Raw genomic sequence first — 21024 nt, 5'->3', positions numbered from 1 at the left:
ATTAATCATGTATATATTTTTAAAATAAAATATACTAAAGTAGACAATGAACTTTTCACTTAATTTTTACGTGTTAAAATCGACAAATTCAAATAAATATTCTTTCGTTTGGAAAGGGTAAAGTTAGTGGGGGGTTGTTTAACGACATCAAAGTTAGAGTATATTGATTTAATAATCATCCGACGCCATACAACCCTAAATAAAATGTGTTGAGTGCGTCTTTAAATAAAACATATCCTATCCTTCCTTCCATCTGCTGTTGGATGTCTAACATTTGGTAATTTTAACATATAATCTTAGAGAGGAATCGGGTGCATGTGCAGGGGGAGGGTATTGGAGGTCGAAACTCTTACTTGCCCAAGCTTAAAAAAAATGAAATGTATTTTCTGGGGGACCATGGCCCCATATAAACTTCGCTCAACACAGTCTATAACCCCAACCTCGCTGAAATCCCTGTACACGCGCCTTGGAAAGCCGCTACAATTTTTTTTAGCAAGGGATCGTTTACATGTACCATCCCTCAGACAGGATATCACATACCATGGTCTTTTATATACCCGCCGATGGGGATCGATCCTAGACTGACTGCGCATTTCCAAAAAACACCTTTTTATGTCTTAAGTAATGAATAAAAATAACATATAGTCTTGAAACATGTTACGTAAATCGAATACACTACCCTCTTCCTCTACCCCTAGAGCGTTACGTAATTAATAACACCCCTTTACATGTAACGTGTATGCCAACAGCTGGCCAGTGTCGAAATTTCAAGGCAAATCACCCACCCACCGACCCCTGGAAAGGCGTCGTACCATACCTCTATGGATATAAATATGTTTTGGAGATATGAGACGACCCCTCAATCAAGACAGTTAAATTTGTTCAAAAATTGCGAAATCTCACGTGATCTCTTGTTGGGGAATTCCACACTTGTGATAAGCCAATGAAAACCGAGATCGGTAGGAGCCAGTCAAAAGTGTCCCACTTTCGCAATACTGGCTTTGTTTTTGGCCTGGACAAGCCAGCGTAATGAAACCAATGCGGAGTGTGGCGTCATAATATATGCACCAAACGTAATTGGAGTTTCTGTTCTATATGCTTAAATAATAAAAATATTCCGATACTGCCGCTTTAATTTTAAGGCGCCCTTTTCAAACACGAAGGAATTTCGTGTCCACAGTTGTAAAAGTGGTAGCGTGTATCACAAACAATTGTGTTTAGGAGAGACCCCTCTAGAGTTGGATAATCGTAGCCGAGTTAGAGACGTTCAGACGGATCCGGCTTCTCAAGATCTGTATTTCAGAACAGCACTACACCTTCAACGTCTATCGACTGTCAATCTAGGGCTTTTCTTGACGGGATGCAACTCATCTCGTCCCTTTAAGCTGTGCACCCAAACGGCCTTAACGAGGCCACTCGCGTGGACATCTCGATCGGACTTTAAACGTTTAAATCTGCGTTGAAAATTTTATGTCGAAATTACTTCTTTTTTGTAATATTATTAAATAGTCCGATCCTCTCTTCTTTCTCTTATTTAATTTTGGACTGTCCTTCTAAAATGCTCCAAATTATATAAATATTCGGCCGAGCAGTCAATTCTGTTTTATTTTTGGCTTGCAACCTTTTTCTTTTTTTATTTATTCTATTAACGTTTTTACTAATTGCTATTTTCAAAATTCTGCCCATTTTCAACACACACCCCCCCCCCCCCCCCCCCCTCCATCCCGAGTCAGGCCACCGATCTTATCGGAGGTCGGACTCGGGATGGGCGTGTTCGAAACCCTAGTGGTATATGGGCATGTTAAACTAGTTATCATCATCATCGTCTCAGGGTCTTAGAAAAGTTAAAGGGACACACCCTAGTTACGTTTATTTGTTAACCATTACGGCGTTGTTTTTCGCTATTAAACCCCATTTTTCACAAATAAAATTGCACTTTACTTACATTTTATTATTTAGAATACACATTTCCATTCACCTGAAGTGCTTTTTGGTAATCCTGATGTTTGTAAAACCACGAAATGCATTTTTTGCATTTTTTCACAAAACGTGTTGTCGAGAAAAAACCGTTAAGCAAGCGAGGTCCAATCTATTTTTAATGTCACAGACGTTGGTATATCACGTGACCGTTATCATTTTGGTTCTGTTTGTTTTCTCGTGCACGGTTCGCGCAATCAACATCCGATTTGTTGTTGTTCATTTGTGAGATTTTTCTTCACATTTCGTAAACATTTTCAGTAACAATAAAGTTCAGACAAGGAAGTGTCTCAATACAAAACGTTACAAACCCTTAAAACCAATAATTTTGCTAAGTCTTACGATATCTGGAGAGGGGATACAACCAGGACAGAACAGTTGGAACATGTCCAGGAGAGGTGAAACGAACGCACCCCAAGTCTGTGAAATTTGTCGTGACGTAGGCATTGTTGTGCTTCTACCGGTGACATCAGAATACTAACGTTCAAAATTATTTCAAGCAATTGGGACATGGGGATTCCCATGGTATTTATCGATATAAAACCTGATTCAGGTAACCTGTGTTACAGGTTTGTAGATTAACCAAATTATAATTTATTTTCGCTGGATGGAACTGGGGTGTGCGGCTTTAAGGTCCAATCCCAATTAATAACTATGCCTAAAGTATACAGTTGAAGAAAACACCACAACACAACAAGGACCGTGTATATACATTTCTTTATATCGTACTCGCTTGTTGTTGACAAGACAAATTGCGCAATTTGTCAATAAAGTTCAAAGTTCAATTTATAATCCGAACCGAATAAAACTATCAAAACTTCAAGAAGACAATAACAAGTACTTGGGGACACGCATAACCTTTACCAAACTCTCGGTGGAAACGATGCCTGGAGAGTATCTGGGAACAATCTCTGATAAACAAAAGGTGGTCAGTGAAAAAACATTAATGTATATTATAAGTTTTGTTTAGCTCCGTCAACGTTAACATTGTATAAATGTTACATTGTTCAATTTCATACATTTTGTTCTGACATGGGTGAACAATTTCCATCAACCAATATTAACGTTATAGATGACTTTTTATGTCAATTAATATTTGAAATATCAGAAAGACCTAAGTCAAAACTGAATTGTGCTAATATTGCAGCTATAAATTATGTATATGATGCCATGGAAAAAAAAAAAAAAACCCAGGACGATCATTTTCTTAATTGCAGGGATAGGTCCCGCCTCCTTTGACCATGAGATATCAACGTTTGGCAATGAGATATTGCTATTTGGCCATGATATATTGCTGTTTGGCCAAGAGATATCACTGTTTGCAGGGTTGAAAACTTTATTGGCTAAGGGCGACTTAGATTTTACAAAGGTAGTCCGTTGAGCGACCATCGATTTTAGAGTCTGGCAAGTATGGTACTAGTTGAAATAGAAAGACACTGACACAAAATCGAATGTGGCACGAACTACAGATCTGGCAGCAGAAGACATGCTTTATATTTTGACAGCACCAGACTCAGTTTCTGTGGCTTTTGGCCTGGTCTATTTAAAAATAGAGTTCAAAACGTATTGAAGACAATGCATGCATTTTTAAAATCTGTAAATGTTTGTTTTATTTAACGACGCCGCTAGAGCACATTAATTTTTGATCTTATCATCGGCTATTGGACGTCAAACATATGGTCATTCTGACACTGTTTTTAGAGGAAACCCGCTGTCGCCACATAGGCTACTCTTTTTACGACAGGCAGCAAGGGATCTTTTATTTGCGCTTCCAACAGGCAGGATAGCACAAACCATGGCCTTTGTTGAACCAGTTATGGATCACTGGTCGGTGCAAGTGGTTTACACCTACCCATTGAGCCTTGCGGAGCACTCACTCAGGGTTTGGAGTCGGTATCTCGATTAAAAATCCCATGCCTCGACTGGGATCCGAACCCAGTACCTACCAGCCTGTAGACCGATGGCCTGCCACGACGCCACCAAGGCCGGTTTTAAAATCTGTAAGTCGTCGGCTTATTGGAGACTGAATACGCCATAATTATCTAGCAGAGCTACTATTTGACAGTTGATATTCAATGTTGTGGTAAAAAGGAATCATATTTCTATTAGTTTCCGGGACAACATCAACATCTATCTTGTAGTTTTAATTCACACTAACGTGAGCGCATGCGCGCATATAAAAATAACAATGAATTTTTCCATCACTACAGGGCTTATTCCAAAGGTCAGTTAATTGATTGTCGTTGTCGGTATTGTTTTAAGTTTAAGCGATTTGCATGAAATAAGAACAGCTTAGATCTAAAGTGACACCGAGACTTACATGACATAACCGTCAAAATATTACTGTAATAAACAATAAGTACATTTTGTATGCTTTGTAATATTGTATATCGTACATAAGTACATCGTATATTTAGGTAAAATGTAGCTTTTTTGTTGTTTTTTCACAGAATTTCTATATTAGTAGCTTACTACTGTAGCATTTACAATATCCAAATTAAACAAACACGTGTGCGTGCTTCGACTATAGGACAGCCACTCCCGAGCAGTGGCGTAGCGTGAGTTGTCGGCGCTCGGGGAAACGCAAGTATTGCGCCCCCTAACCAGTGGACCGTTAGCACTCCCCAAGTCCCTTTCACCAGTTCAGAATTTGGCGCCCAGGGCAACGCCACTGCTTCCGAGAAAATCCTTTCCTGGATATTTTACCCCCTCTTGTATCGCCACAAAGTTTATTTCACCCCTCTTACATCGCCACAAAGAGGACTGCTGCCCCAGACAAGTTTATATGAACAGCACGCGCAGTTCTTCCTTTATTTTCTTTGTACTGCTTTATTTATTTTACTTCAGAGACAGTGCAAGTCAAACTGCATACCTTGATCGAGTGTTCTAGCATTTTATCTCCACCCATGTATTAAAAATGAGATTAATCTGTATAATTTAATGGTAATTTGTAAAGAAACATTTTCATTTATACAAATGTTATTTGAGTTGGTATGGGTTTAAAAGTTAAGAACATGTTTGTATATGAATTTCAACTTTATTCATTATGGAGTTAATGCCAATTCATTGGTTTCCTTTGAAGCAAACATACTATATATGGTGAGCACATATTCAACAAAGAACATTCTAGTTTTGAGTTTGGCTGCGCAGTTAAATTTCAATGTGATAATTGGAGGGCTAGTTGAATTTAAGAAGGGCCAGTAATATTTTTCTTCAAGTGGTCCTGCTGGCGACCATGGTTTTTATGTTAATTCTCATCCCGGTGTTAGGCCAAAAGATATCGCTGTTTGGCCATAATATCGCTATATGATCAAGATATATAGCAGCTTGGCCATGAGATATCTCTTATGACAATGGGATATTGCTGTATGACAATGGTATTAGACCATGGGCCAAACCCTGAAATTTAACGAATTGGTATCACCTGGGCAGGCAAATTCTCACGGTGTTTTTTTAATAGCCCTATGTTTGTAGTTAATAGATTACCATAGTATGATAGACGTTTGTAAGGAGTAGCTTTTCGGTGGATATCACCCCATAAACATAGTGAGGCGAGGACAAATTCTTGCACAATATTTTGGTGTAGGGATAACTTTGCAACCAATGAACATAGCCACACTAATTAGCATATATATATATATATATATATATATATATATATATATATATATATATATATATATATATATGTATATGTATTAAACCTTTCTACAGCCTGATATATAATATATATACAAATTGGTGTAATAATTAGGTCACCAGAGGTCAAAAGGTTATGACATTTTGTTAATTTTAAAAATCCGACACCTTGGCATTAATGGTACTACTGCTTCGTGTATGAAGGCCATATTTCAACTCACCTTCCTAGAATGTGAATGATAGACACCCTGTCACGGTACATGCTCTTAATTTGTTTTCGCCTGTGGCGATTTTACTTGTGTTAGAGGGCCGTGTGCAGTTTATTGCCCGTAGCCCAGGTGGACAACTTGTTACGTAAGACTTCTGCGCGACCATCCTCGATCTGGCGTTCCAATATGCACTTAGCCCCGCTGTGGAGGCCATGTGGCGAGTAGTTACGTAATACCTCTGCGAGTGCGGTTTCGACGACCGTGATTTTGGCGACGATGGCGTCAGCAGTCTGACGATCAGAGAGAAATATACCGAGGTAGAATATGAGATGATACGTGAGGTGCCGCTTTGTTCCCCCAGGCCAATTCTGATTTTGGAATAAATAGCTAGAATTTAGAGATATCTAGGAGAACGAATTTAGGACGGCTCCTGGGAACGTTAGTCCGTTTGGACTTTGGTAAATATCATTTCTGCTCTGTGTATAACCTTGATGTGATTGATGTGACTTAAATATTTTAATACTGTATTATACCAATATTCTTTAGACAGTGTCTTCGGTCATCTGACGAAGTAAATCGTAGACTTATTGTTCTAACAGTATATGAGTATTTGGTAATGTAAAGCTTAGCCAGTCATCCTAGAAGACCCTGGGTACACTGTAGGTTATTGTCTTTATTGTGATAAGTATTAATTCTGTGTTACAAGATTACTGAAAGAGTAGTTAGGGTTAATTAAAAATTAACCCGTTAGGAATAGAGCTGTAATTCCTTTATTAATTAAGTTCCCCAAGAAGCGTTCTAAATTATCACACGTTACTGAACGAGTAGTAAGGGTTAATTATAAATTAACCAGTTAGGAATGGTGTTGTAATTCCTTTATTAATTAACTTCTCCTAGAAGCGTTTCTCAATTATCACACGTGTGGGTGTGGTGTAACGGTGAAGTGATTCGCATATTGTGTAACTAGACACCCAGAGATTAACTAATTAAGTGATCAGTTCTGGGTTGTTATTATTGTTGTTATTAATTGACTACTACGGCTGTACATTTGTCAGCGTAGATGAATACAGATTCCAAAGTGTATTGTGTTTTTGTTGTGTTTTCTAGAGAACTAACGTGCTATATTATATATACTTTATATAAGATCGTATCTCTGATCATACCTAGAGACGAGCCATACTAGGTTTAACAGCCTGTTACAGAGAGATCTAATAGATATACAAGTAGGAGAGACATTTTGATAATCGTGTTTTATTCGGTTACGGGAATTATAGAATCCCCGTGACAGGAGTAGAAAATTGGGGCGCTCGTCCCGGATCTGGAACGGGACATGCATATTTAAAAAAGTATTGTTTGTAAATGGGGGCTTTATAAATTATTTTTACAAATAACCAGAAGTAGCAACGTTGTTCACTAGAAAATTAATTAATAATAAGTGCGTCATATCTAAACATGGATAAGAATTTGCTGGATAGGCCTACGCTCAGTGTAGTGGAGATTAAGCGAGCACGTAAGGCCGAGTTAGTTGAAATCGCGGGTGAGCGAGAAATTGATTTAACATCAGCTAAAACCTTAGGTGATATAAAGACAATTATTATCCAGGAAGTTTTTGGTGATAGGCCTGTTATGGAAGACAGTGAGATTGTTCCAGAGATAGAGATAAATGAGTTAAGTGTGGAACAACAATTAGCTTTTAAAAAGCTTGAGTACGAAAGAGAAGAACGTGCATTAGATAGAGAGAGAGAGAGAGAAAGAGAAGAGAGAGATAGAGAAGATAGACATAGAGATAGAGAAGATAGAGATAGGGATAGAGAAAGGGAGAGAGAGAGAAGAGAGGGATAGAGAGAGAGAGAGAAAGAGAAGATAGGGATAGAGAGAAAGAAGAAAGGAATAGAGAATTCCAGTTAGAAAAATTAAAAGTGGAACATGAGTTAAAGTTGAATACAGAAGAAGTCAGACGTGAGGCAGGAAATGGTTTTAACATGTCGGAGGCTTATAGATCAGTGCCTGTGTTTGACGATCAGGAGATAGATATGTTCTTCCAACTTTTTGAACGGGCCGCTAAGCAGCTAAATTGGCCGGAGTCTAAGTGGACATTGTTAGCCGTGTCTAAGTTTAAGGGGAAAGTTAGTATAGCTTATAATTCAATGAGTGATGAGCGAGCAAGTCAGTACGACTTAGTTAAGGCTGCAGTGTTGAGGGCTTATGAATTACGACCTGAGGATTATCGTTTACGGTATAGCGAGTTGAGAAAAACGCAGGGTCAGTCTTATAGTGAGTTTGTGGCTAAGAAGGCAGGGATGTTTGATAAATGGGTGGTGTCTCATCAGGTAGAGTCTTATACCGAGTTACGGGAGTTGTTGATCTTACAGGACATTAAAAATGGATTACCAGTTAGCTTACGTATTCATTTAGAGGATCGTGATGTCAAAAAGATAGAGGAGGCAGGTATAGTGGCAGATGATTACGTGTTAATACACAAAGCTCAGGCAGTACCGGGTAGCTCTTTACAACAGGGTGATAAGAAGAAATTTCAGCCAGGTTTTTCCCGGGAAAGTAACTATCGGGGAGAGTCATCTAGTTGGTCAGCTAGTCAGGCAAGGAATGCACCTGGTGGGCAAAGTAAGGATAGACCTGCATTATCAGCCAATGCACGAACTTTTCGTCCACATTGCAGTTACTGTAAAAAGGATAACCATCTTATCGGGGATGTTTTAAAAGGAAACGCGATAATGCGCAAGTGGTCGGTTTAGTGAGGTCAGCTCCGTTAGCGAGAGAGTTAATGGTTAGTCCCATGGCAGAGAAAGTAAACCCGTATGTGTCCACGGGTATGGTTTGTGATGTGAAACAAGAGTTGTGTCCTAAGGCAATATCAATCTATAGAGATACCGGGTGTAGTCAGAGTCTGATAACGCAAGAGTGTTTAGCTGGTATTGAAAATTCAGACATAGGACGTAGTTTGGCCGTAACCTCGGTTACTGGAGAAAAATGGGTTGTCAGGTTACATAAGGTTTTCTTGTGTTCGAAGTTTGTGACGGGACCAGTCGTTATGGGTGTTGTGAAGGACTTGCCTGTTGAAAACATAGGAGTTTTGTTGGGAAATGATTTGACTAGTCAGTGTTGTCAGCCGAAATGTGACCAACTGTTAATTAAAGACAGCACGTTAACAATCGAAGAGTGTGAGGTTGATGAGATTAAATATCCTGCGTGTGTAATGACTAGGGATATGACCAGTAGGTTATCACGGGATCTAGAGGATATTTGTGATTTGTCTGATACGTGTGTGAGCCATGAAAGTGGAGTGGATGAGGTTGTCAGTACAATGGTAGATAAGTCAACTGACAAAGTAAATGTGGTAGAACATGTTGATCTCCCGCAGAAGGGAATTGAACCAGTTGTGTTTGATAGAGGGGACTTACCTTGTATTAGACAAGAGTTAGTACTAGAGCAGGGGGCTGATCCAATTTTGTTGGCAGCTCGCACTACCTTGTTAACTGTGGACAAGGGAGCATTAATAAATAAGAGAGTTAGAAATCGGAGGTTGCCGGCGACCGAACTAGCTAGGACGCAACTGAGCCATGCTCAGAGCAAAATAAAATCAGTGTTTGATAGGAAGGCTAAGAGTCGGGAATTTAAACCAGGGGATAAGGTGCTGCTGTACCTTCCCATTAAACGGGGTTCTGTGCAGAACAGGTATTTCGGGCCCTATGTTGTGCACAAACGAGTTAATGAGACAGGGTATATGATAAACACTCCTGATAGGGTTAGGAAAAGTAGGTATTGTCACATCAATTTGCTAAAAGGTTATTTTGACAGACTGCCGATAGTTCCAGAGAGACCGGTCCAAATTGAGAGACACTCAAATTCCTGTGATGACGTCAAGACTGCAGAGGTCAAGTTGGCCAACGGCCAGATTCTAGCAGACTTGAACCCCCAGCGAGCAAAGCTGACTACATTGATACAAGACAATGTTTCCATTTGTCGGGACCTTCCAACGGTTACCGACACCTTAAGCCAAGATGTGCGCTTGGAACCCAACGCTACACAGATTCGACAGCATGCCTATCGGAGAAAACCTGGAAAACGTGCGACGCTGAAAAGGAAGGAAACGAAGTTCCATTGGTCAGGTGAAGGCGAGAAGTCATTCAACCGTATCAAGCAGATGCGCTACTCGTCTCCCGTGATGGCAGCACAAGACTACCGAGTGCCTTTCAAGCTAGCTGTTGGTGCCAGTGACGTGGGTGCTGGAGCTGTGCTGTTCCAAGAAGACGAAGACGGACTGGACCATCCTAATGAAAGCCTCCAACCAGAGAGTTTTGAGATGGAGTCTTCTTCTGCAGGAATTCCCAATTACCATTGGACATATCAAGGGCACATCCAGTGTAATCGCTGATGCCCTGTCCCGAGGTTGAACGTTATGATAATGTGTTGACATTCTTTATTTCTGTTTTGTTTATATATATTTTATTTGTATACCAGGGACTCAGAGACTCAGTGTGATTACTGGTAGTCACCTTATTATTACATGTGTTATAAATGCCCGTATGCGTCGGTTAACGCACCTTTTGTTTTAATGTAGTATATTTCCCTATTCCTAGAGTAGAGGAAATATCCTTTTTGAGGTGGGGGTGTGTCACGGTACATGCTCTTAATTTGTTTTCGCCTGTGGCGATTTTACTTGTGTTAGAGGGCCGTGTGCAGTTTATTGCCCGTAGCCCAGGTGGACAACTTGTTACGTAAGACTTCTGCGCGACCATCCTCGATCTGGCGTTCCAATATGCACTTAGCCCCGCTGTGGAGGCCATGTGGCGAGTAGTTACGTAATACCTCTGCGAGTGCGGTTTCGACGACCGTGATTTTGGCGACGATGGCGTCAGCAGTCTGACGATCAGAGAGAAATATACCGAGGTAGAATATGAGATGATACGTGAGGTGCCGCTTTGTTCCCCCAGGCCAATTCTGATTTTGGAATAAATAGCTAGAATTTAGAGATATCTAGGAGAACGAATTTAGGACGGCTCCTGGGAACGTTAGTCCGTTTGGACTTTGGTAAATATCATTTCTGCTGTGTATAACCTTGATGTGATTGATGTGACTTAAATATTTTAATACTGTATTATACCAATATTCTTTAGACAGTGTCTTCGGTCATCTGACGAAGTAAATCGTAGACTTATTGTTCTAACATTATATGAGTATTTGGTAATGTAAAGCTTAGCCAGTCATCCTAGAAGACCCTGGGTACACTGTAGGTTATTGTCTTTATTGTGATAAGTATTAATTCTGTGTTACAAGATTACTGAAAGAGTAGTTAGGGTTAATTAAAAATTAACCCGTTAGGAATAGAGCTGTAATTCCTTTATTAATTAAGTTCCCCAAGAAGCGTTCTAAATTATCACACGTTACTGAACGAGTAGTAAGGGTTAATTATAAATTAACCAGTTAGGAATGGTGTTGTAATTCCTTTATTAATTAACTTCTCCTAGAAGCGTTTCTCAATTATCACACGTGTGGGTGTGGTGTAACGGTGAAGTGATTCGCATATTGTGTAACTAGACACCCAGAGATTAACTAATTAAGTGATCAGTTCTGGGTTGTTATTATTGTTGTTATTAATTGACTACTACGGCTGTACATTTGTCAGCGTAGATGAATACAGATTCCAAAGTGTATTGTGTTTTTGTTGTGTTTTCTAGAGAACTAACGTGCTATATTATATATACTTTATATAAGATCGTATCTCTGATCATACCTAGAGACGAGCCATACTAGGTTTAACAGCCTGTTACAGAGAGATCTAATAGATATACAAGTAGGAGAGACATTTTGATAATCGTGTTTTATTCGGTTACGGGAATTATAGAATCCCCGTGACACACCCTGTGACTAATTAAAGGGGTCATTGTTAAATTGTTTTGAAAAAAATTGCCTTTACAACAAACAACAGAAAGTCATATTTACAGAACTAACATAAAAGTGTGAAAACCCATAATGACTTTGCAGGCAGTCAACAGGTCCTTAAACACTACCAGTAACAATTTGAAAATATTTTACCAGTCTTAGATTTCAGCTTTTAAAAGGGACAACATGTCCAAGATACGTTATGGTCGTCATCATGAATTTCCAAGATGGCCGCCATGCAAAAACATGATATCAATACCTCAGAACCCAGAGCACCTAGACTCGTAGCTGTTCTTTTAATCTAACTTGAAGAGTTTTGAGGGTAATGAATGTAGTTGAGGAACAATGCTGTAATGACTATTGTGAATCTTAACATCTTGTTGCTTTTGTATCATTCTGTTCTCATTAAAGAGTGGAAAATGTTTGTCCATCGCCTTAGTTATCAACTTTTAATAGGGCCACTAGTCTAATATACATTATGGTGCCAATTTCCAAGATGGCCACCATACAATAGCTATTAGTACCAATATCTCAGAATCCTTGCCACCTATACTCACATTTGTGGGGTCTATCTTTGAGTTTTGAGGTAATTAATGCAGTTATCGAAATACTACTAGATTTGATTTTTATACAAATAACAAAATAGACAGTCGAATCAGTCCTTGGCTTTTGAAAAACCATTTAGAGTGAAAAATCGCACTCATCAAACTGCTAAGGCGAGTGAAAACCAAGCAGTATTAATTTATAAAGTAATTGGTACATGTAAATGTAGAGACATATGTTGCAAAAAAGAATCAATAAACCATAATGTTTTCTTCTAATTTATGTTGTTTGGTTCATTAGAGTAGTCTGACTTCTTTTCCCGTTCAGAAATGGAGTTATTAACAATTTCAGGAGCAATGCTATAGAAATATAATTATGACATACACTGGTGCAGACAATTTGATTTTTTAATTACAATATGTACTATTCAAATAATTTGATGCACACAATAATAGATACCTTTTCAGTGTTAGATGATTAGATGAACATGCAGCAAAACATGTGTAGGAATCAATTTGTCTTGAATTTCATTATTTTGTACAACGAACATGATTAGGATAGTTGGGGTGGGAAAAACCCACTGTTTCTGATGAGGTGGTTCAATAAGCTTTATCGATAAGGCATCCAAACAGCTATTCTCCACCTCGCCTCGGTGTTATAATTTCTGGACTATAGCTCTATTATAGTTAGTATAATCATAGAATGCCGTATGACTCCCCAAATTGAAAATTGTACAGACAACTGGCAAATTTTAATATAATTTTGCGAAATAATTTCATGTATTGATTAATATTTTGTTGGAAAATAACTGGTTTTCTGCCATTTTTGATGTTTCGTACATGTTTTGGTGAAATTTTCTGTTCGCCATGTTTATTTTGATCTTTCAGATCATTCCACTACTAAGACTAGAAAATGTCTCAGCCTGTTACCAGTCAACCACAGGGCCAGGGCACACCAGGATATGGTGTGTACATTATTTCCCAGGATGGACTCTGAGCCATCCCTGTAAATGTGGGCAGGATATAGCTAGGTGGTAGAGTACTCGCCTGAGGCGCGATGGGATGATTGCCCTCAATGGACTTTGGTGGTGTTTTTTTCTTTCTTTCCAATGCATATAAAAATCCCTTGCTGCAATTTCAGTAAGAATAGCCCGTGTGGCGGAAGCATGTTTCTCTCCCCATCGCGCCTCTCTCTCTCTCTCTCTCTCTCTCTCTCTCTCTCTCTCTCTCTCTCTCTCTCTCTCTCTCTCTTCTGTCAAATTGTCATCAGATGAGTGTGCTGAGGTTTCATTATATATATATATTATATAGTAATTAACCAGTGGAGCTAATTTTAATTAGATTGGCTAAATGTGTTAATTTAATGTTTGAAGTCCGTGTTTTGGCCTTGCGGTCTTCGACTTTATTTAATTCCCAGATGCCTGTGCATATAAAAGCTATGACACAACGTTCACATCAATATTATTGATGTAAATATTTCCTTAATTGCAAAAGTGTGTGTACTTGCGCACTGAAAACATCCCATGGGCTCATAAATTTCCCTTTGATCAACTGTTTTAACATGGCTGCCGGAATTAACCTTGCCCTTCAGTAAAGTTTATTTTCCTCCAAAACTGTACGATCGATTAGCTATTTTCTTAGTTAAACGTATCCTAATATTGTTTGTATATTATGGCAAATCATTTTATTAATTAAGTAAGATAATAACTGTAAAACCGATTACTGTAATATTAGTGCTTTTAGGAACTATATTCTTGAGTCATGGATAATGAAGTTGTCTGTTCACCGAATCCTGAAGTTACTCTTAAGTTGACCAGTGTCTCGAGATGAGTTTGGCAAGGGGATACTAGTATCTTGTTTAATGAAAAGAGCCCAGAGAAGGAGGATCCTGTTATTTCAGATGGAAGGAATAGAGTATGATGTCACACTGAAAAATCATATTCACAAAGATGTCTTCCAGTGAGGAAAATACAGTGAGGTATTCAGTACCTAAAATGCAAGTAGGAGGCAGGACATATTGTAGGAGGAATGTAATGGGCCATTCTTCACCAAATGTTTACTTGGAAAATCACTTGTCTCCGGATAGACGAAATATGATAAATCGACCAGTGTCGGAATTTTACCTGCGGAATAATAATTCAAGGGAGACAACTCACAAAAACTGATCAAGATCTGTCAACCTGATGATTATATATGGTTTGACTGTTATGATGGACTAGGAGACTGGGAAGAATATCTGTCACATTTCCGAAACTGTGCTGATCATGTAGTTCACCAAGGTAAACATCTACGGTCCTTTTTTTAACATTTTGACATTTATTGTTACGGCACAGCAATAAACATCACAATAATAAATATCGTGCCGGGGACGTTTATCTTGGTGAACTACTGATCATGGAGACTGGACAGAACAACAGCAGTTGTTAATTTTACCTGCCAGCCTTAAAGGTACTGCCAGAACATTTCATATGGGACTAACTTATCAAGTTTACATGTATTAGAGATGCAGTCCTCGATGGTTTAATATAACGAGCTGAAAGGAGGAGATCTATCTGTTAGAAGCTTACCTGTGAATATTAAATTTATTTTCATTTACACATAACGTTTCAATAAATTTATAATTGTGGAAACTGGAACACTTCGGCTTTGTTATTTCTGTTCTCTGGACATTGTTGATATCCTTGGGACGCGGCCACAACAATGTGTGTGTGTGTGTGTGTGTGGGGGGGGGGGGTTATTACCAGTGTTTTTCGGTATCGTCAATATCATATATTTGACGTATGCATTCATAGTCATCAAATAAAAACATTTCAATAGCAATTTTACGCTGAAAGCTGTCCAATGTTCAGAAAACAAAAAACGTTATGCACTAGTTTATTTTGATGTAAGGACATCCAAACTGACGTCATTCGAGTTTGACGTCATTTCCATTCAAAAACACACCATGCCATATATTCTTATGTCATTTGAATATCTAGTAATGGTGAACTGGAATTAAAGTTGCGTGTACAGTTTATAAAAACACGTATTATGCTTGAGATTATATGATAAAGAGACTATTACCCTCATATGTTTCAGTATCGTCAATATCATATATCAGGAATACAAATGATATATTATGCGAGCTTCTGGCGAGCATAATAATTTTTTTATTCCTAATATATGATATTGACAATACCAAAAAACACTCTCTCTCTCTCTCTCTCTCTCTCTCTCTCTCTCTCTCTCTCTCTCTCTCTCTCTCTCTCTCTCTCTCTCTCTCTCTCTCTATATATATATATATATATATATATATATATATATATATATATCAGGGGTGGGGAGAAATAAAATTGTCAATCGGTCCCACGTCATCACTACCGGGGGGGGGGGGGGGGGGGGGGGGGGGGCGGGGGAGAAGAAGAAAGAAATAAAAATTATAAAATCATTTAAAAGGTGATATTTGCCTAACAGTGTTTTAAAAAGAAAATAATAGTAGCATTTGCATATTTTTATCTTGAATCATGAACGCAAAACGATAAACATCAAAACATGAAAGAAAAACAAAATGTTTGATCACATCAGTGAAAAAAACAAATTATATATGTTTTACATAATGATGATAATGGAATAAATAAAATAAAAAAGGAATAAAAGTTATGCATTTTAACTCCCATATATGTATAAAAAGTACCAGTATTAGTACTGTCCTGAAAATTAATAAACAATAACACCGTTGAAGCGTTTGACAACTTGAGCTGGCACGCGTTTAGACAAAGCAATTAATAACGTTGTCGCCGATTGGATGACATTTGACCTCTCCTGGCTCTAAAAATAGCCGGTTTAGCTATTCCAGCTCACTCCCACTTTAAAAAAAAAAAGTGTAAACGTTTTTTTTTGTTGTTTTTTTAAAGTCCTTTATAATTATTTGATACACTACATTGAACAGTCAACAAGAAACACATTTATAGATTACTTCAGTATATTTTATGCTATTTCAAGCAGTTTGTTACTTTGTATTTCACAAAAACCTCTTGCCACGGACTAGAACACTCGACCCGACAGAGCTCCGTACACAGGCGTTGACAGGTGTTGATTGTAACCAGTTGCAAACTCTGGGTCCTTTGTTTTAATTGGAGTGTAATACCTTGGTAGCTTTCTCACCAAGAATGATGTTATTGTTAACGCCTGTTTTATCTCGTGACCAGCACAGCGGCTTTGACAAATGTCTAGCCTGGTGGCAGTAGATTGATTGTAGGTCCGACTTAACATATTATGGCAGACTTTAAAATAACAGACATCTGAAACACCAGTCAGTTTGACAACTATTTATTTATTTATTATTATTTTAAATAATGCACAAGATACCAATGTCTGGGCAGGCGGATAGGAATGTGTTTCTATAATAGAAATGGACAGGTGTTTCGGACCGACAAGAATGACAAAAGTGGGACCGACAAATGCACGTTTTTAAAAAATAATTTCGGTCTCAGAGATCGAGAATCGGTCCCAAACCGGGAAAAAAGGGTTTTTCCCCACCCCTGATATATATATATATATATATATATATATATATATATATATATATATATATATAAACATTGCTTTACATTACCTGTAAATGTCTCTACCAGGACCTATACTGACAGAAGGTTTCTAAAATTATTCTGGTTGATTTGCACACTTAAAGTGCTTGATATTCCTGTTTATTTAAGTTCGGGTGCGAGGGAGACACTGTCACAGTACGGTTGGGAAGATGGCATTTCATGCAAAGCATCCCATCAGTGGGGTTATTTTCCAACATAACCAGAATTTGACCAGTAATTGGGTGCGGGAAATAGCCCAGAGATAAAACGCTTGATGCCTGGTCGATCTAGGATCAATCTCCGTCTGTGGGCTCATTGGGCTATTATCGTCATAGCCAGTGCTCCGCAACTGGTGTAACAAAGGCTATGGTACATACATGTACTATCTTGTCTGTAGGATGTTGCATATAAAAGATCCCTTGCTGCTAATCAGAAAAGGTAAACCATGGTTGCAGCGGGTTTTCTCTCTCAATATATGTGTGGTACTTAACCATATGTCTGACGCCATATAACCGTAAAATAAAATGTGTCGAGTGTCGTCATCAAATAAATTATTTCCTTCCTTCCTGAACAAGAAAGTTTGGTCACCAAAAAGGGTCTGTTGATCGAAAACATCTTACAATGGCTGCAAACTCAGGACAGTACCTTTAATATTATTTTAATAGATTTTATTTATTATTGACAACAATATGTAGATAAGGAACAAGTAGATGGAAGTGAACCCGTCAATGTTGTCACTCTTCTAGGTTTAAAAGAAAGAATGAAATTGCCATACCCTAACTCTTTATATAATTAGTTTCTGCACCTTTAAATATTCTAACAATACTGTATTTACTATTTAACAGGTACTAACCCACAAGCTGGTTATGGCGCTCTACCAGGCCAATATGGAGCTCCACCAGGCCAATATGGAGCTCCAACAGGCCAATACGGAGCACTACCAGGCCAATATGGAGCACCGCCAGGCCAATATGGAGCACCACCAGGCCAATACGGGTCTCCTCCAGGATATCAGCATCAGAACCAGCAGTATACCCAGGGTCAACCTCAAAGTTAGTCAAGTTTTGAAATATGTTAACTGTCAGAAATTATTCTTTTTCTTGTAATTCGACAGACTTTTGGAGACCAATTACAAATGATCACTTTTGGACAGAACTCTCAGGTGAAGTTAGATGTTGTGCCCACGACAGACATGCTTGAACAGTTTTCTGATGGAAGTATGCCAAAGATATCCCATACCCATCCCATATCCAAATAATCAATCGTTTACACAAATGATAATAATAAAGTTTAAACCACTAGGAAGCATGAAGTATGTGCTTTTCACAATACCTGGAGATACTGAGCTGCAATTTTGTTGTGTAGCTTTGTCATGTACTGTTACAGATCAAGTTTGACTTTTATTGTGATTTACCCATTTTTATATGCCCATCTATGATGGGTCGTATTATGGTATGGTGTTGTCTGTCCGTCCGTCCGTCCGTCCATCCATCCGTCCCTCCGTCTGTTAACGTTTTCTTGTCCAGACCATATACATACAGATGCATACAGGACCATCAAACCTCACATGTAGGAACAATTTGGGATGGTGGTGTGTCACATACAATTACTAAAAAAAGAAAGTTTGTTTTATTTAACGACACCCCTAGAGCACATTGATTTATTAATCATCGGCTATTGGATATGGTCATTTTGATGGAGTCATAGAGCAGAGACACCCTACATATTTTCCATTAGTAGCAAGGGATCTTTTATATGCACCATCCCACAGACAGAATAGCACATGCCACAGCCTTGGATATACCGGTCATAGTGCACTGGCTGGAATGAGAAATTGCCCAATGGGTCCACCGACAGGGATCGATCCCAAACTGACCACGCATCAAGTGAGCGCCATACAATTACTAGGTCACTGTATTGTTAATATGACATACATAAACTGTTTCTCTTCCAATATAAATGTGTCACCAGAATACCCATGCTAAACAAAATTCCCTTTCTAATAAAGAACAGTAACTTCATTAATCAGACAGCACCTTCTCCAATGGATACAGTATCATCAGTAGTTAGTCCAAAACAAACTGTTCATCCATCCCATTGCAAACATTTCACATAATTAGAATTGAATCATACCCATAACATATTTATTAATATCTATGGGAGTTATAGCCCTTGAAATATGTTTTCTGAACTGTTTTTGCTTTTGTTTTTGCAATGCCTCAAGATATTGATCGGAAATTTTGTGTGTAGCTTTATCAAGTTTGACTTTCATGGCGATTTACCCATTTTTATAGAGTTATGGACCTTGAACTTAGAAGATACGAACATTTGTTTTCGGGGGGGGGGGGGGGGGGGGGGGGGGTTGGAGGGTTTTTTTTTGTAATGCCTTGAGATACTGATGTGAATGTTTGGGTATAGCTTTATTGTGTACTGATATGTATCAAGTTTCATGGCGATTTACCCGATTTTTAATAGAGTTATGACCCTTAATATTAAAAAAAATTGGGCCCGGTGGGGGGGGGGGGGGGGGGGGGGGGGGGGGGGTGTTTGCTTTAGCAAAATTCCACATTCGAGAAAATAAATTATTTTTGAATTCGGTAACTTATGTGGTATGATCAGAAAGCTATTTATGTCTAGTTTCCAAAACTATTTACAGTTCTTAGATACACCCAACCATTCATAAATTATGCCCATTTTAGCGAATCATATTTTAGACTTCAACAAGAATAACTTTTTGTCAAACATTTATACCTTTTTAGACAGTATTAGACAGTAAAATATTATGTAGAAGGCATATTAAACAACTTTAACTTGTAAAATATACTTTACTTTACATATTTAGCTAAATGTTTTTACTGTTAAATATTATAAGTAATTAGTAGTAATTAGTTAAAATATACCTGTTGATGTCCCTCCGTTATGTGTCCCTCCGTTACCAAAAAACATGATTTTTCTTTTAAAAAGTTATGTCAAACCAAATGTTTTGGATTTTTTTTAATCATATGATCAATTAATAGCTTTGAAGGATGTTATATATTTTTTTTAATTTTAATTGTATAAATTTAGTCATTGTAACCAATTAAAAACCTGTCCCTCCATTACCGGTAACGAAGGGACATCAGTAGTACCATTGTACATTAAGTCAGTTTGTGTGATAAAAGCACCTTGAAAAACATCATTTGTGTATGTATTTTGATTAAATGAACTAAAATCATTTATGTAACATCAACTTCTGCAATTCACAAACACTGCAAGTCTTTAGATAAAGTATAGTCAGGTCCCATTTCCCAAAAATATGACATGCATGGGCATTGTTTTTAGGATTCGGTCCAACATAGATTTTAAACCAAATTGGGGGTGCTGAATCCAAAAAAAATATATATGTTGGACATCTGAGAAATTACGTTTTATGGTTAAAAAAAATATGTTGGACATCTAAGAAATTACATTTTATGGTTTTAAAAAAAGTATGTAACTGGTATCCCAATGATCTTTATAGGATTTGTTTTGGCATTATCATATATGTGAATACATTTCATTTATAAAAAAGTAGGTTGAACATCTGAAAATTTAGTTTTATGGTCAAAATGTTGAAAAACAAAATGGCGGGAAACAAAATGGTGGCCATTTGTCATAAAATTTATAAAATCGACATCCAGGTCTCATGAAGGGCATTATTTGCTGCCATAAATGCAGGAATGTATCACAGCATACCACACAAATGTGTCCAACATATGTGTGGCACAATTCAAGATGGCCGCCATATCATAAGTACTTGCAATGGGGGATAGGTATCGTCAAAAACGAAGTCTCTTTGAAAATACATTACTGTATATTTAATTTATTTCATCAAATATGATGCTAGGAGTCTTCCTACTACTTTAACACAAACTGGAAGCCAAATAAGATGGCATTCTCAGACTATTCATGATCATCCGTAAGAGTCCATCCGCTACTGAAAGTGATGGAAGGTCTAGAGTGGTACATGTAAGTGTATGGTAATAACATGAAGCAAACAGGCTCATCTGCGACCAACACGGTTTGGACCTTTCAGTTTCCCAGGTAGAACATTTAGTACTTTGTCTATGCTGTCTACTGTCAGGTCATACACTTTACAAATTAATTGTCAAAAGCATTCATATTTGTTATTAGTAATCACTCGTTTAACTTCCTTTGAAATACTATAACATA

The 21024-nt window shown here is 38.0% G+C and overlaps 1 protein-coding gene across 3 annotated transcripts in view; it reads left to right on the top strand.

Annotated features, from left to right (window-relative positions):
- Nucleotides 1–21024, top strand: part of LOC121390625 (phospholipid scramblase 1-like) — a 58513-nt gene that overhangs the window by 3352 nt on the left and 34137 nt on the right. For all 3 annotated transcript variants that reach the window (XM_041522490.1, XM_041522489.1, XM_041522488.1), the window contains exons 2-3: nt 13157–13233; nt 17679–17885. In XM_041522490.1, the coding sequence (XP_041378424.1) occupies nt 13182–13233; nt 17679–17885 (259 nt within the window). In that variant the 5' untranslated portion in view covers nt 13157–13181. The remainder of the gene's footprint in view (nt 1–13156; nt 13234–17678; nt 17886–21024) is intronic.

Source organism: Gigantopelta aegis, chromosome 15, assembly GCF_016097555.1.
Source record: "Gigantopelta aegis isolate Gae_Host chromosome 15, Gae_host_genome, whole genome shotgun sequence".
Classification (NCBI taxonomy): Eukaryota; Metazoa; Mollusca; class Gastropoda; order Neomphalida; family Peltospiridae; genus Gigantopelta; species Gigantopelta aegis.
Note: the sequence above shows the minus strand (reverse complement) of the source record. Positions and strands in the feature narration are given on the sequence as shown.